This window comes from Mercenaria mercenaria, chromosome 9, assembly GCF_021730395.1.
Source record: "Mercenaria mercenaria strain notata chromosome 9, MADL_Memer_1, whole genome shotgun sequence".
Classification (NCBI taxonomy): domain Eukaryota; kingdom Metazoa; phylum Mollusca; class Bivalvia; order Venerida; family Veneridae; genus Mercenaria; species Mercenaria mercenaria.
Window position 1 is genome coordinate 40,700,317 of NC_069369.1, and position 17,268 is coordinate 40,717,584.

General features: G+C 36.5%; 2 protein-coding genes across 2 annotated transcripts in view; one reads left to right on the forward strand and one right to left on the reverse strand.

Annotated features, from left to right (window-relative positions):
* The first annotated feature begins 628 nt into the window (after nucleotides 1-628).
* On the forward strand, nucleotides 629-11,462 carry LOC123546975 (uncharacterized). Its single transcript, XM_045333675.2, has 3 exons — nucleotides 629-1,653; nucleotides 2,076-2,201; nucleotides 8,672-11,462. The coding sequence occupies exons 1-3, from the start codon at nucleotides 771-773 to the stop codon at nucleotides 8,848-8,850; spliced, it is 1,188 nt and encodes a 395-aa protein (XP_045189610.2). The 5' UTR covers nucleotides 629-770; the 3' UTR covers nucleotides 8,851-11,462.
* Nucleotides 11,463-14,247: 2,785 nt separating this feature from the next.
* LOC123546977 (protein MAK16 homolog) overlaps nucleotides 14,248-17,268 on the reverse strand; it is a 47,130-nt gene continuing 44,109 nt past the window's right edge. Inside the window, exons 8-9 of the mRNA XM_045333686.2 lie at nucleotides 15,537-15,602; nucleotides 14,248-14,459 (exon numbers count right to left, since the gene is read on the reverse strand). Of these exons, the coding sequence (XP_045189621.1) occupies nucleotides 14,295-14,459; nucleotides 15,537-15,602 (231 nt within the window). The 3' untranslated portion in view covers nucleotides 14,248-14,294. The remainder of the gene's footprint in view (nucleotides 14,460-15,536; nucleotides 15,603-17,268) is intronic.

The following is a 17,268-nucleotide window of genomic DNA, read 5'->3' on the forward strand; positions in this document are numbered from 1 at the left end:
CGAATCATAAATTACAAACCAGATATTTTACACATATGATGTATTTTCATATTTGTGTCGAATAGCATTTTGCTTTTTTCGAGAAAATTTATTCTTGTCTCATACTAAGCAAAATCAAAAACATACCTCAATTTCGTCTTTTTTTACGCGCAACACCAGCACCGGACGTTGCGCAACCCATTTCAAGCGTATTCCCGGCGGGAATTGGATTGCGCGTTTACCACCCGTGGTTTATACGCTAGTCAAATGAAAAAAAAAATGATGCCACAAGGTACAAGTCGGAAATAAATATCTTCTCTGTTCTGTTATGTTCTCATGACGACATGACTTACGTGTAGTCTGAGCTCAAGACCAGGACCATTAGTTTGTATTTAAAGCTGCTGAAAATACAACACCATGAGTTATCTTTCTTTACATGTTAGTCTGTAACTAATAACTAGAAAGAATCAATAAAGAACGACCCAGGTCAACACGGTAGAACTTTTTTGTCGATCTACGATACACGATCTACGCGTCAACTTCACAGACCTCAATAAATACCGCCAAAAACTTAAATGTTTTGTATAATAGGAAGTAAATATATACAGATTTATTGATCCGACGTGTATGGTTGAATATTAGATAACGAACTTGATATGTAGTCATTAAATTTAGATTGAACGAAATTTTTACTGAGGTAGAATTCGAACAGGCCGAATCACTTTTAAAGTTTATTGAAATACCGATTGTTTTCTCAGATTTTTTTAATCAGGTGAAAGGTGAAGTTTAAAATGACCAATTACGTAGTGTATGACAGTGAAGGAGAAGTGGATGGAATAAAGACGTATGCTCATAAAATGATGGCTGTTCTTAAACAATATACCACTGATGTGAAATTTTCTCCGCTGTCGAGTTGGAATGCGAGTGAAAATAATAGAAACAACGTTGTTTATATCACATCAATTGAAAACGAGGATTTTCATACTAAGGTCAAACAACTTTTCCTTAAAGGGTTGTCAAATTGTATGGTAGTGTTGCAATATTCACCAGCAGACGAGAACCACGTGAACAAATTCAAAACCAGTGTCAAAAATTCTCTGAAAAAACTAGAACCAAACAAACTAGCCCGGAAGCAGATAACAAAAGAAACGTTGGATAGAATAGAAACTGTAAAATTCGTGAAGAATGTTTCACAGTGGTGGCCTAAAGTGTTGAAGTTTTTAATCCAAGCACCAGTCAATAGAAATAGTAATCTGGCACGGGAAATCGGAGTTTTCTTTAAGATAGACTGGGACAATGATGCTCAAGTTGAATGGCTGGAATCGCAAAGGAACACCCTGGAGAATGTGTTCAAGGTTCAATGCCGTCATAACGATAGTTTAATGGCTGAAGATACGTACATCAAATATTCTACCTGCGTCGTGATGTACGTTGACAGAAGTTTGTATCAAGATCTTAGGTCCAGGTCAGCACGAAAGGATGGGAAAAAGAGAATGCTTGAATCGATAAAAGAAACACGTGACGCATGCAACAGACATGGCACCAAGTTTCAAGTTTTTATTGATCAAGCGGGAGTAAAACTGACGAACGTTTTAGCCACTGACTATTCACTGAAGATTGTTGGCAATGGGATGATGTTTCACTGGATGGGGCTTCTGTCTATGCTGAACCTTAGTAAGTGAGGTCTTTGTTTTCTGTCTTAAAGATTCATGATGCTTTCTCATAAATGTGCTGCATAACTAGATATTATGCAAGTCAGGCATACTAAAATTTAACCTTTAGCCTGCTATATTTCTATAATGGACTGGTCCATCATTCAGTTTGGGCAGTACCTTATATTATTCGAAGGGTGTCAAGGAAAATTTATTGACTGGCTTGCGAACGGTGGTGTACAAGGTCAACCTGCACTTTCTTGCAGGCCAAGCTTGGTTTGCACTGGTCGCAAAGGCAGAATCACTTGCCACTAACAGGCTACAAGGTTTCAATAACAGTCCGGTTAAAAATAATTTTTTCACCTATGTCCATTATGGACGTCTAAACAATTGTCTTTCATATTCAGTTAACTTCTAGTCATCCTTTACCCTCTAATATTACAGTTCGAGTTGGCAAGAAACCAGACATGATGTTTTATTCGAAGAAAGATCGAGAAGAACAGGAGCTAAACAAGTTCAGACCAGACTTTTATCCCCATTTATTTCGGATAGTTCATAGTCCAAGGGAAGGTAGGTTAATTGGTTATTTCAGGCCACAATGGTTGGTAAATTTCAGTTTATTTGCATGCCAGGTACAAGTTAACATCTTAAAAATCATACTAAAAAGATTGTTACAGTTAACCTGCATCAACAAGGGTCAAGTGCTTAAAAGACTTCCGACTGCCCATACAAGCAAGAGGGCCATGAAGGCAGATAAGTAACCTAATATCTACTATGTTCTACATTTAATAGAGACAAAAATTTGAACTCCGGTATCCCACTTTTGACCTTGACCCAGATTTCATACAAATATTCTGACAAAGATTTATGTTGAAGAAGTTGAAAAAGTGTTAACAAAGTTTTTTATGCCCCCAAAGGTGGGCATATTAAAATCGCACTGTCCGTCCTTGCGTGCGCGTGAGCGTCCGGTAAATTCTTGTCCGGGCTGTAACTCTTCCATCCATAAAGGGATTTTGAAATAACTTTGCACAAATGTTCACCATAATGAGACGACGTGCCAAGCACAAGACCCAGACCCCTAGCTACAAGGTCAAGGTCACACTGAGTTCAAAGGTTGACATGGTCTGGTTCGTGTCCAGTCCATAACTCTGCCATCCACGAAGGGATTTTGAAACAGCCTGGCATTAATTTTAATCATAATGAGACGACGTGTCATGCACAAGACCCAAACCCCTAGCTCCAAGGTCAAGGTCACACTTAGAAGTCAAACGTTAACATGGTCTGTTTCGTGACCGGTCCATAACTCTGCCATTGATGAAGGGATTTTGAAATTACTTGGCATAAACGTTCCCTTTAATGAGATGAAGTGTCATGCGCAAGACCCAGATCCTAAGCTCCAAGGTCAAGGTCACACTTAATAGTCGAAGATGTTTCTTGTCTGGTCCATAACTCTGCCATTTATCAAGGGATTTGAAAATAACTGGACACAAATGTTAACCATACTGAGATGTGTCATGCTTATGACCGAGGCCTCTTAGGTCAAGGTCACAAAATGATATGTATTGTTTTTGCACATAAACTGTGGCATTCTTGGGCCTACTTCTGGAACATTTGCCACCAATAGTGACACCTCTTGTTATGATTTGACTAAATGACCTAGATTTTCCACAAGTGACCCACTTACAGATTTTTCCTAGACAAACATTCCTACCAAGTGACATGAAAATCAGAAAGAAAATGTGGCCTTTTTCCTGTTAACAATATCTTTCTATGATTTAACCTAGTGACCTTGTTTTTTACCTAAATAATCCAGTATCAGACTTGACTTAGATTTCATAGAGACCAACATTCTGATAGAGTTTTATGAAAATAAAGTAAACAAGAGCTCGTAGACACAAAATGCCCACTTGATGCATTCAGTAATTGCACAAGGTCTTGAAGGAACAGAAATTATTTGGTCACTGTGCACAGTTCTACTGTTCTTGGTAACTGTGAGCTTGACCTTTGACCTATTGACCTTAAAATCAATATGGGTCATTTGCTGGCCATGACCAACGTCCCTATCAACTTTCGTGACCATAGGCCCAAGCGTTCTCGAGTTATCATCTGGAAACCATTTATCTGTTCTGGGTCACTGTGACCTTGATGTTTGACCTACTGATCTCAAAATCAATAGGGGTCATCTGCTGGTCATGACCAACCTCCCTATTACATATTTTGTGATCCTAGGTGCAAGTGTTCTCAAGCTGTCGTCTGGAAATGGTTTTAATGTTCTGGGTCACTGTGTCCTTGACCTTTGGCCTACTGACCTCAAAACCTATAGAGGTCATCTGCTGGTCATGACCAACCTCCCTATAAAGTTTCGCGATCCTAGGCCCAAGCTTTCTTGAGTTCTTGAGTTATCATCTAGAAACTGTTAAACTGTTCTGGTCACTGTGACCTTGACTTTGACCTACTGACCTCAAAATCAATAGGATGATTGGCTGGTCATGCCAACCTCCCTATTACATACTTCATGATCCTAGGCAAATGTTCTTGAAGTTATCGCCCGGAAACATTTTAATGTTCTGGTCACTGTGCCTTGAACTTTGACCGACTGACTCAAAACTATAGAGGTCATTGCTGGCCTTTTACCAACTCCCTATCAACTTTCTGACCTAGGCCCAAGCGTTCTCTGAGTTATCATCAGGCAAACCGAATGTGGGTCACTACTGACACAAGTGACTTGATCCAAAACCCAAACATCTGCAAACATAACAACCCTCCTATAAAACATATTTGTGCCAGTGCAGTGTAAGTAGTTAAAAAGTTTTTGCTAGGTACTTTCACCTATGCCTACTATAAATATAAGGAGTTCATGACAACCTCCTAAAAAGTTTGAGACCCTAGCCAAGTTTAAGTACCTTGAGACTGAACAATGAATTTTCTGTATGTGACTTGACCTTTGACTTGACCCAAATTATAGAATACTCATCAACATAATTCATGAAGACTGTTTGAATCATCAAACAGTAAATATTGGGCCCTGGTTTAAGTTTAGGATCTAAGACAATAGATTGCTGTTTTACCGATATATCAACCAACCTAGCCAAGCCTTGTTATATCGAGCAAACGGATTGTCTAATACGACCTAACACGATGACATACAACAAACTGCAATTATTGGGATAAATCTCCCTTAAAACAGTTGCTATGATTCAATATGATAAATATCAGGATAAACTCGTTGTTTTTATATAAGAGTAAATATTTCATATTTGACTTGGTGAGCGCTTAAATTTGTCTGATAGAGTTAATGAACAGAATGTGCCAGGTTTATTGTATAAATCAGTTTTACTCAAATACCGAATTTATACTAGACTTTAACGTTCATTAACACTTTGAGTCATTTGCAGTCACAAAATTCATGCTAAACATTAAATATGGATTTCTCAAAAATACTCAAAATTGGACAATTAGTTTTGTGAGGAGTTTGCATGTTGGCAAAACAGGATGACAGATACGTTGATTCAAGAAGATAGCCAGGTTATTTATTTATTTATTTATTTAGTTAGTTAGTTATTTTTTTATTTGTTTACTTTGTCTATCAGGATATAGTTAGTGCGTAGATGCTCGTAGGACTACGAATACCTTTTACTATATCGTGCCCTTCTTGTAAGAATGACGTAGTTGTTTTACATTCTAACTGGGTCAAGTTGTTCGAAACTTTAACAGGATGTAATTTAGTTTAGTTTAGTTTAGTTTATACTCATTTGTTTTAGCTCGATTGTGATGAAAACTTTAACTGTTTTAAGCTTATTGTAACCACTCTCGAGTCCGTTTCCTATGAAAACTAGTACTGGGGTCATATGAGAAGTCATGGTTGTGACCCCAATGATGCTCGAACCCACGACCACTGCATTAAACTACTAAACTAACCGCCTGTTAAATTATTCAGGATACTAGTCTTGGTGGGTGGGAAACACTAGTATGATGTTTTAATTTTACTGTAAAGATGATTTAGTGTTTATAATCTTTAACAAGTAAGTTTGAGTTTTCTAAACTGTCGAAATCTACTGATAAAGTTAATCGACCGTTAACTCAGTTGCCTGTTAAAGTTTCGAACAAATGGATCCAGTTGTTTGCTAATGTAAAGATCGTGCTGACATGTCTTTTTTTTATAACAAGTGAACATAAAAGGTTACAAATGATGGAAACGTTTCAGTGAATGTGTAAATTGAGTTTTTACCAAGTTGGTTCCACACTACAAATATGTAGTTTATTGTAATTCAATTTTATTGATATCTAATAACATGGGGTCATTTTTACGATATTAATATTTAGACGTTGTCAACTGAATTTACCTCCAAGTCAGTCTTATTTTTTTTTATCCCATTGATAACTGGTGAGATTATTGCAAGGTCATTTAACTCCGGCGCTAGCCTGTATTGTTAGATAGTAAATTGACACGAAATTCAAGCGTTTTTGCCCAAGTTTCCCCCGATATATATACAACGCTACTGTTGTATATGAAATTTAGACGTGTACAAGTCTGCTTTGCGATTGGCTATTTACGGATTATCGTGGTCTAACAAAGCTTTCCTATGGTTTGACCTAAGGTAAACCAGTTGTCCTAGATTTCATAGAGACAAACTTTGACAGTTTCATAAAGGTGAGGAAGAAAATGTCAATTGAGTGTTAACAGGGTTTTCTTATCAATTGACCTAGTGACCAATTTTTTACCCTAGATGACTCAATAATAAACTTATAAACTGATTCATAGAGGATAATATTCTAACTAAGTTTCATTAAGATTGGACTAAAATTGTGACCTCTAGAGTGTTAAAAGTCAAATTTTGAAGACGGATGACGATGGACTGAGGGTAATCACAATAGCTCACCTTGAGTAACAAGTGTTCAAAGTGAGCTAAAACCACTCAATGCCTGTACAAGGCTCAGGGACAGCAATATCTGATGCACCTGTAACCACTTAGTGTATGTCTATATTTTTAATCTTAGTAATTGTTGTATTTAACTTTGAACCTAATGAGTTTGCTCATTTTTTGTCTGTCCCAGACAAGCACCTCCCAGTCATAACAAGTGAATAAAGTATTGCCATGCAATACAAAGTCCCCTACTGGAAGGCACCTAATTTTCTCTATTGCAGTATAACAAAATGAACTGATATCTGTCAATGATGTATAAACAGTATGTTATAACAACTTACTTGGATTAAAATTTGCATATATAAAAACAAACAGTTGTTTTCATATTGATTCTTTTTGGCCAATTATAAAGCGTTATCATAAAAGTTATTTATAGTAACAAAAAAAAAACAAAATAAAAAAAAATCTAAATAATATGAGTCCAAAAGAAACTCTTTACCAGGTAGAGATAGGTCCAAATACACCTAAAAATTGGATGTAACATGCATGTCAATCCATCTCATGTTGGTGAACATTTGTGCCAAGTTATATCAAAATCCCTCCATGCATGAAGAAGAAATGCCCCGCACAAAGTCATTCTTGTATCTGACCTTTGGTCTCTATTAGTGTGACCTTGACATTAGACCTTGGGGGTTTTGCGCATGACATGTTGTCTCATCCAGGGGAATATTTGTGCCAACTGATATTTAAATCCTGTTTTGCATGACAAGGTTATAGACTGGAAAGGAAAAAATCCTATTGATCTTTGATCTCGAAGTGTGACCTTGACCTTTAAGCTAGGGTTCTGGGTGTTGCAAAAGACATGTCGTCTCATCATAGGGTACATTTATGCCAAGTAATATTGTAATCCCTTGATGGATGACAGAGTTCTGGATTGGACAGGAAAAAAAACCTTATTGACCTTTGACCTCCAATTGTGACCTTGACCTTTGAGCTAGGGGTCTGGGTTTTGTGCATGACACATTGCCTCATCATGGGGAACATTTGTGCCAAGTAATATTAAAATCACTTCATGAATGGCAGAGTTATGGACCAGACAGGAAAAAAACTCTGTTGACCTTTGTCCCCCAATTGTGACCTTGACCTTTGAGCTAGGGGTCCGGAATTTGCGCATGACATGTCGCCTCATCATGGGGAACATTTGTACCAAGTAATATTAAAATCCCTTTATGCATGTCAGAGTTATGGACCAGAAACGAAACAGACCCTGTTCATGCCATGTTAACATTTGACTGCTAAGTGTGACCTTGACCTTTGAGCTAGGGATCTGAAAGTTGTGCAAGACACATCGTCTTATTATGAGGTACATTTGCGTCAAATAATATTAAAATCCCTTCATGGATGGGAGAGTTATGGACCTGACAGGAAAAAAGCCCTGTTGAACTTTGACCTCCAGTTGTGACCTTGACCTTTGAGCTAGGGGTCCGGGTTTTGTGCACGACATGTGTCTCATTATTGGGAACATTTGTGCCAAGTAATATTAAAATCCCTTCATGGATGACAGAATTATGGACCGGAACGAATTTGCGGACGGACGGAATGACGGAAAAGTGCATTCCTATAGTCCCCGAAACTAGTTTTCAACCAGTAGGGGACTAATAAGCATTTATTTTGGGGCATATTGCAGATGTAGATAAAGAGAAATAAATTCTTTATATCTGATGTTCACCTTGTATCTATTGATTATTCTGCCACCCCAGGTGATTAATAATATTTTTTGTCAGATGTTATATTTCCATCTGCAAAATCTGAGCAATTTTGAGAATTAAAAAAAAATACATGAAAATGTTGAATACAGCATACTAAGATCTTCTAAAAGTTTAAAAAAAATTAATTTGAAAATGACATTTTAAAACCTTTGGTGTCCAAAATAGCTTAAAATACCCAATCAAAATCGTTTCTTGCTCATTAATAAAGCTAATCTCCTATAATCACCCTTGGAGTTCTATCACGACACAAGAATTAAGTATTTTATCTTATTTGTTAGAGACCTCGATACTGAAAGGGTGGATTAAACAGTAGTGGTCTTGGACATGCATTTCTAGCGAAGAGTTTGCTGTATTCTAATAGTTTACTTTACTTTGAGTCTGAAATTTGGAGAAAATTTACTTTTAGGTATACAAAGACTTGCCAGCCCTTCATCTGTTCTAGCGGACACTTTACAAAAAGCAGGTAGTGTGAAGGAAGTCAGCTACCAGAGTATGGACGCTGTGGTTATTGACTCGGATGACAGCACTGTCAGGCCTTTGTGGTTGTGTTGTACCCAGTTTATGGCACTTAGAGCAGCAGTTTAACCTTTAGCCTGCTATATTTCTAAAATGGACTGGTCCATCATTTAATTTGGGCAGTACCATTTATCATTTGAAGAGGTGTTCAATGAAAATTTACTGACTGAATTGTGAACAGTGCAGACCTAGAACCTGACTGCTCGCAAAGGCAGAATTACTTGCCACAAGCAGGCTAAAGCTTGACAATCACATCAAAACAGTTTGGAACATTTTTCAATTTTTGTAAATCATGTTAGAAATTTATTTAAGGAACAAAAAAGCCATTACATAGGTTTATATCTATTAGAAATGTATGCTTTATTCTTTTAGTAATTACCTCCATTTAACATGTGAAGTGTTTCTTTTGATTTCAATATATAGTTTTACAGTTACAGTTGATAGATATAGGATCTGAACAAAACAAAGTTTTAGAACAGTATGTAGCTTCTGAATTCATTTAGTTCTTATATATCTTGATTAAGTACAACCAAAATGGTTAACGGGAGGTAACTAATAATTTTACAATCTTGCATTTCTAACGAATTTCAGCTAAATATAATTGTCAGTAGGAGTCAGTGATAGTTCTTCTATTCATTTACCAAAATAACTCTGAATTGGGCAACCAGGACAGGAAAATTGAATTTAGGAAATACCTCCAGTGAATATCTAACATGTATTTATTAAACACTGCGCTTAAACAATCAGTTGTTAAAGTTACAAACAAATCCATTACTTGACTAAAATCTGGTTAACCATCTTTGAATACAAAGTTTGGTAATATTTTGTTTCATGCCTCTATATATATAGGAATGTACTGAAGTATTTATTTTTTATAGGGTTTAACGTTGCACTGACATAATTATAGGTCATATGGGGACTTCCAAGCTTTGATGATAGAGGAAGACCCTAGGTGCCCCTCCATGCATCATTTCATCACGCGTGGGCACCTGGGTAGAATCACCGACCTTCCGTAAGCCAGCTAGATGGCTTCCTCACATGAAGAATTCAACGCTTCAAGTTAGGCTCGAACCCACATTGATGAGGGGCAAGTGATTTGAAGCCAGTGACCTTAACCACTCTGCCACATTGTATTGAAGCTTGAAAAACCTTTTTAAATTGTTGTCTTGTAATAATGTGTGGTGATCATATCACTGAATCCATTGAATCTATATCAGTCTAGTATAATAATAACATGTCGTTTTTTTTAAGATTTTACCAAATGACCTAGTTTTTACCCCATAAGGAAGTTGAAAATGTGACCTCTGAAAGATTTTTTTAACCTGGTGACCTAGTTTTTGATCCCAGATAACCCAGTTTTGAACTTTACCTAGATTCTTACCAGGTTTTATATTTAGATCTGACATTAAAACTGACCTGACCAATGGAAACTGTTTTCCAAAATTTGACCTAATGACCTTGTTTTTAATCCCATATGACCTAGTTTCAAATCTGACATGGCTTTAACTGAGTAAAACATTCTTAACAAAGTTCATGTATGTAAAGCTTTTATTCCAAATGATCCAGTTCAAACCTGGACTTGAGTCCATAAAGACACACATTCTGTTTCAGGAAGATCGGTAGGAAATATGGCATAAATTTTTCTATTATTTGACTTAGTGACCTAGCTTTTGACCCCAGATGACACAGCTTCGAACTCCCCTTGAGATTTTATTGAGGCAAACATTGAGACCAAGATTCCTCATGACTGGACAAAATAAACCTCGAGTGTTAAAAGTTAAACTGCTGACAAAGGACAATGACAGACATAGCTCACCTTAAAACTGATAAGCCCATGAACTTAGCTATAAATGTGTATATTTCACTGTGAAATGCAGTGTGAACTCTGAAATGTGAACTCCAAAGTATGAACTGTGAATTATGAAGTATGAACTGTGAAGTGAGAATTATGAAGTATGAACTGTGAAGTGAGAATTATGAAGTAGGAACTGCGAAGTTAGAATTATGAAGTATGAACTGTGTAGTGATCATAATAGCCATCAAATATTTGTTTGTTTTGGGTCTTGCACTATATTTCAACTGTATTTCAGTAACATAAAGGAGAGCAGTTAACTTTACCAAAGTTTAACATAGTTTGAAGGTAAGCTGATTATGCTTAGTTATAGCTGGAAGAATACAAAATACCTTTTGGAAAGCTGTTTTTGAAAGCTGATATTGTCTATGTAATTTATCAAAATTATTGACCTTCAAAAAATCTTACATTCTCCATTGTGGAATAATTGTAATTTTTGATGCAGAAGTTATTGAAATCATAGTGATTTTTCTTTTCTTTTTTTTAATCCACTTTTTTCACATTTTTAAAAAATATTATCAATTAATATTTCCCGCATATTTTTTTATATTCTCCCCTTCTATTTTTTTGGAATTTTTTCTTTGTACAGATTTTTTCCAAACACCCTTATATCTTCAACCCCATTTGATAACTGTTTGATAACAAAATTAATGTCTGTGATGATATATGATTCAACCCGAAATGTAAAGTGTTTATGAAAATGTGTACACAGAATATAATACTAAGCTAATGTTGTATAATATGTTCAGATATTTATATTCATTCACGTGTACAATTCGAAATAAACGGGGTAACCCAATTTGGGGCCTGAAAAAAAACTACCTGGCAGCTTCTGAGTTTGACAAGGGACATAACCTGGCAAGACAAATGTAACCTAAGTTATTTTAGTACAATCTATCACAAATGTAATTTTTGTTAAGGCGATAACAGTTTGCATGCAAAACTTTCACCAAAGTTTCTAAAAAGAGCCATCTTCTGTATTAAATTCAACTAAAGGTTTTATAACTTGGTTATTTCAGCAGGCCTGTTGAAACAGGCCTGATGACTGGAAAGCATTGTGTGAAGTTTCAATCCAATACATATAGTCGTTACTGAGCAGCTCCAGAGTTAGCTGCAGGCAAAACGTTAACCAACTTTTCTAAGTCAGAATGGCCATAATTTTAATTAAATTCAACAAAGAGTTAACTTAAACTTGTTTATTTCAGTAGTCCTGATAACTACAAAGCATTGTGTGAAGTTTCATAGAGGATATGACATGAGTGTCTTTTCATATCAAGTTTATTAAACAAGTTGAATAAATTCGATATGAAAACTCTCAAATGAAATATTCTTTTTATCACGTTAGCTTTTCCTGTTGAAACATCAAAAACTCTACTTTCTTCAACTATTACAAACAAGTCAATTTGACCAATGTCTCCTGTTCTTTAAACAATGTCGACCTCAAAGCTTTATTACACTTGTGTATTATCAAATTTATGTAATGGCTTTATTTCACTTCTGTGACATCAAACGTGATAAAGTCAAATATGTACAGTTGTTCTGAGATACAGCTTGATATTTAGCAGCATGCAAAATTTTAACTGAATTTTCTAAGCTTAAAAAGGGCCATAATTTGAATTAATTTCAATCAAGAGTTATCTTACTTGGTTACTTCAGTAGGTTTGATGACTAGAAGTCTGATACATGTAATGGTTACTGAGATATGAACTTGCATGCAAAAACCTAACGGTAAAAATGTCCAAGCGAGTTAATACTCTTCAAATAATCAAGTTAAAAATGTTTTTCTTTTCAATTTTCACTTTCAGTTTATAACTGATCTAGTGTATTCTTTCAGTCCACTTGAATATAACATGTACTTTAATACTTGGAATATACCAACAAAGCACACCAAAAACACATCAAAAAAATTATAGAACTAGAAAATGCTTTTGTAAAAAAGCGCATGTCTCCCCCAGTGCAAAGTCCTATAGGCAAGAAGTCAATAGGGGTCAGGAGCGAAAGTCAAAGAGACACTGGTGGTTGGCTACAATAGGGATCATCTACTTGGCATGTCCAGTCATCCCGCTAAATTTCAACACTCGTGGCCTAGTGGTTCTCAAGTCACTGTTCAGGCTCCTGTGACCCTGACCTTTGATCAAGTGACCTCAAAATAAATAGGGGTCATGTACTCTGCATGTCCAATCATCCTATTAAGTTTCAACATTGCAGGTCAAGTGGTTCTCAAGTTATTTCCAAAAAATGATTTTACATGAACAGGCCACTGTGACCTTGACCTTTAATAGACTGACCCCAAAATCAATAGGGGTCATCTACTGTTCAATCATCCTATGAAGTTTCAACATTCTGGGTCAAGTGGTTCTCAAGTTATTGATCGGAACTGGTTATCAATGTTCAGGCCCCTGTGACCTTGACCTTTAACGGAGTGACCCCAAAAACAATAAGAGTCATTTACTCTGCATGAACAATCATCCTATGAAGTTTCAACATTCTGGGTTGAGAGGTTCTCAAGTTATTGATTGGAAATGGTTTTCCATGTTCAGGCCCCCGTGGCCTTGACCTTTAACAGAGTGACCCTAAAATCGTTAGGGTTCATCTACTGTGCATGACCAATCATCCTACGAAGTTTCATCATTCTGGGTCAAGTGGTTCTCAAGTTACTAACCGGAAATGGTTTTCAATGTGCGGGCCCCTCTGACCTTGACCTTTCACAGAGTGACCCCAAAATCGTTAGGGGTCATCTACTCTTCATGACCAATCATCCTATTAAGTTTCAACATTCTGGGTCATGTGGTTCTCAAGTTACTGACCGGAAATGGTTTACAATGTTCAGGCCCCTGTGACCTTGACCTTTAATGGAGTGACCCCAAAATCGATAGGGGTCATCTACTTTGCATGTACAATCATCCTATGAAGTTTCAACATTCTGGGTCAAGTGGTTCTCTAGTTATTGATCGGAAATGGTTTTCAATGTTCAGGCCCCTGTGACCTTGACCTTTGACGGAGTGACCCCAAAATCAATAGGGGTCATCTACTCTTCATGACCAATCATCCTATGAAGTTTCAACAATCTGGGTCAAGTGGTTCTCTAGTTATTGATCGGAAATGGTTTTCAATGTTCAGGCCCCTGTGGCCTTGACCTTTGACGGAGTGACCCCAAAATCAATAGGGGTCATCTACTCTTCATGACCAATCATCCTATGAAGGTTCAACATTCTGGGTCAAGTGGTTCTCTAGTTATTGATCGGAAATGGTTTTCAATGTTCAGGCCCCTGTGACCTTGACCTTTGACAGAGTGACCCCAAAAACAATAGGGGTCGTCTACTCCAGCAGCCCTACAACCCTATGAAGTTTGAAGGTTCTAGGTCAAATGGTTCTCCAGTTATTGTTCGGAAATGAAGTGTGACGTACGGACGGACGGACGGACAGACGGACGGACAGGGCAAAATCAATATGTCTCCTGGGGGAGACATAATTAAAAGATTTTGCCCAATCACTAAAAAAATTCAAAACTTTTTAATCCTGTTATCTAATTATGTAAGCACTTCTATTGCATGTTTATTTTTATTTGTAACAAAAGTTTAATAGTTCTTCTAGAAGAAGTTACAGACACATACTTTCCAGATCAGTTTTATTTACAATTAATTCTACAATGAATTTCATATCAAGTTTTAGTTTTAAGTTTAGAATTTGACATGTCTTCTATTTCATGTTCATATTCAATCTCAACTTTTCTACGTGGTTTCCGTTTCTGTTTAGATGTTGATGGTTTCTGGTCATCATCTGACTCTGAGGAGCTCTCTGACTGGGACTGTAATCTATCCATGTCCTGAAATTCACAATAAATGAAGTCCTAACACTGCAGTAAATGTAACAATACCTGACAGTGAATATAACAATACCTGACAGTGAATATAACAATAATTATCTGACAGTGATATAACAATTCCTGACAGTGAATATATTAATACCTGACAGTGAATATAATAATATCTGACATTGAATATAACAATATCTGACAGTGAATATAACAATATCTAACAGTGAATATAATAATATCTGACAGAGAATATATCAATACCTGACAGTAAATATAACAATATTTGACATTGAATATTACAATATCTGAAGTGAATATATCGATACCTGAGATACCCAATAAATGCAGTGAATATAACAAAGTTAACAGATGTCTAATTAATAACAGTTGTTTTAAATCTGCCCCCTAACATAATCTGTTTACCTAAGGTAACTGGATGTTGTGACTCTTTCATTTAATTATCCCCCAAACATCTACATTCATCTACTGACTACAGATAATCAGCCTATAAAGTTTGATCATTTTTAACCAAAGCTGTCTCCAGTTATATATCAGTAACAGTTTTCAGTCTCCAAGTCACTTTCACCTTGACCTTTTCCCAAGTAACCCTAAAACTATCAGCATCTTCTGACAACAGACAAGCATCCTGTGAAGTTTGACAGTCCTAGGTCAAATCAGTTGGAAACTGTTTTCAGTCTTGCTTCTTTTGTTTGGTTTCATGTCACAGAGACACAACTTCAGGTCATATGGTGCCTTTCCAGCTACTCATGGTGGAACCATTTGACCTTTGGCAGACCGATAACCAAAACAACAGAGGTAATACACTTGCCAGGAGCAATCAACATTGATGTTTAGCTGCATTCCTCTGTTATTGTTCAGAAAGCAAATGGTTTACCTACAGACAAACCAACCTTCTGACCACCATGAGCAAAACATTATGCCCCCTCTTCAAAATGGACTATAACACTGACAACTTGCTGAACTAACAACATCAAGGTAGTTGCAGTCTACATCAGTCACAATAAAGCTGAATGGATAGGTAATTCAATTAATTTATTTCAAGGGATATAATTATTGCAGAGTTACCTCTATATCCTCCATATCACTTTCTTCAAATTCCTCCTCGGCTACATACTCCACTTCACCAGAATCCTGTAACCAACCAACCAAACCACATATTAATTTAGCTCAGCATTGATAAAGAAATATATAATGATGTATTGTCTTTTATGGACTCAATTTTCAAGAAAACTAGAGCTACTTTTGAGAAAAGCACATGTCTTCCACAACTGCCTAATCATCTAGATTGCCATTTCTTCTCCATTATGTATCCGAGTCAGGGCCCTCTCTACATTTTGGGGGATTGGGGCCGGGGCCCTTGGAGGGGGGAATTTCACGTCGTTTTCAAGGGAGGGGGGAATTCATTCTGGAGATATGACATCAGATCATAACCCCTTAAAATAAGGTCAATTGAGTATTACAGATATCAAACTAATGTGAATATATCTGAAGTATTGTATGGAACATAATCTATTGAAAACAGGCAACTTTTATTTTCTTTTATTAAATCAGTTAGGTGACATCCAATCGAGGTTCACATGTCGTTATTAACGGAAGCACTAGCAGTATCCACGGACATTGTCTCAGCAGCAGCCGGAGCAGGGCTTCCCTTCATCGTATCTACCTGATTGTGCATGTCTGGCCCTGATGAAACAGCGGTGTCTGTGACAGTAGTTTGTTTTTTGAGAGCATGCTGCTTAAAAAGCAAATCTATTTTTGTGCATTTCGCCCCAATTGCATTTGTGATCTTTTTACTGTATGATGTCCATTATGCAACATTTTTTTTCAAAAGGAAGTAACTTTGCATACACGCATCCGGGGAACTGAAAAACGAGCGTATTATACGGATCAGTAAAACCAGGGGTTCCACTAGACCTGAAAACCCAAGAGTCCCGGGACCCTTGGGTCCAAATTTTGAAGGGTCCTTTTTCAAAATACAAGAGTCCTGCCCCAACACATCGATACAATTGACTATATTTTCTTATAAAGTAATACTACGTAATTAATAGCTACTACAACCAAGAACATGTTACAGCATAATAACAATTTCTGTTTCAGGTCATATAATCTCATATTGTAAATAAATTTTTATCAAAATTCATCTTAATTTGATGAGGTTTTTCTTCAATATTTTTGTTTGTTAGCAGAAAAGTGCTAAAACACTCTGTAAAAATGTATCCAAAAACGTACTATCCGGATACTGGTACACTTTTGGAATGTCGTCTGAAATGTTGTTTTTTGCCAGTTACTTGGTCCACTAAGGTAAACCAGAGATAGTTCCTCAAATAATGATGCTACTTTTCATTAAAAATTGCATTGAAAGTCAAGTTTTTTTAGTGAATTTTGGAAAAATTGCATATGTCATCGGGTGTAATTAGAATCGTGAATGGACATTCTAAACTATTTTTACTTTCCAAATTCATTTAAATTTGTGGATTTTCTCGTTGAAGTTAAGGTACAATCATCAAACAATGATCTAATTTAAAGTTTGCATGAAGAAATCTTGCAGGACACTTTTCACATGCTCGGTAATCAGCTGGTCGCTTAATTACGATAATTTAATAATTGACGCCTTTTTTGACAGTATGCAGGCTCAATACGGGTAACGCTTTATCAATTAATGTTAACACTTCATTGATTCTCATTACCTATGTGCACTCGCCGTGACGTAACTTGCTGATAAAGAAAAATCAGCGTGGCATGTCCACAGGATAATGGGCGGGAATTTAGCAGAAGATCAAAGGCAGGAGGGCATGAC

Bases quoted from the DNA above. Each gene is read 5' to 3' on its own strand.
- LOC123546975 (XM_045333675.2), top strand. From the start codon at position 771: ATGACCAATTACGTAGTGTATGACAGTGAAGGAGAAGTGGATGGAATA. The intron at 1,654-2,075 runs GTAAGTGAGGTC...CTAATATTACAG, and splicing joins TCTGTCTATGCTGAACCTTA to TTCGAGTTGGCAAGAAACCA. The intron at 2,202-8,671 runs GTAGGTTAATTG...ATTTACTTTTAG, and splicing joins AGTTCATAGTCCAAGGGAAG to GTATACAAAGACTTGCCAGC.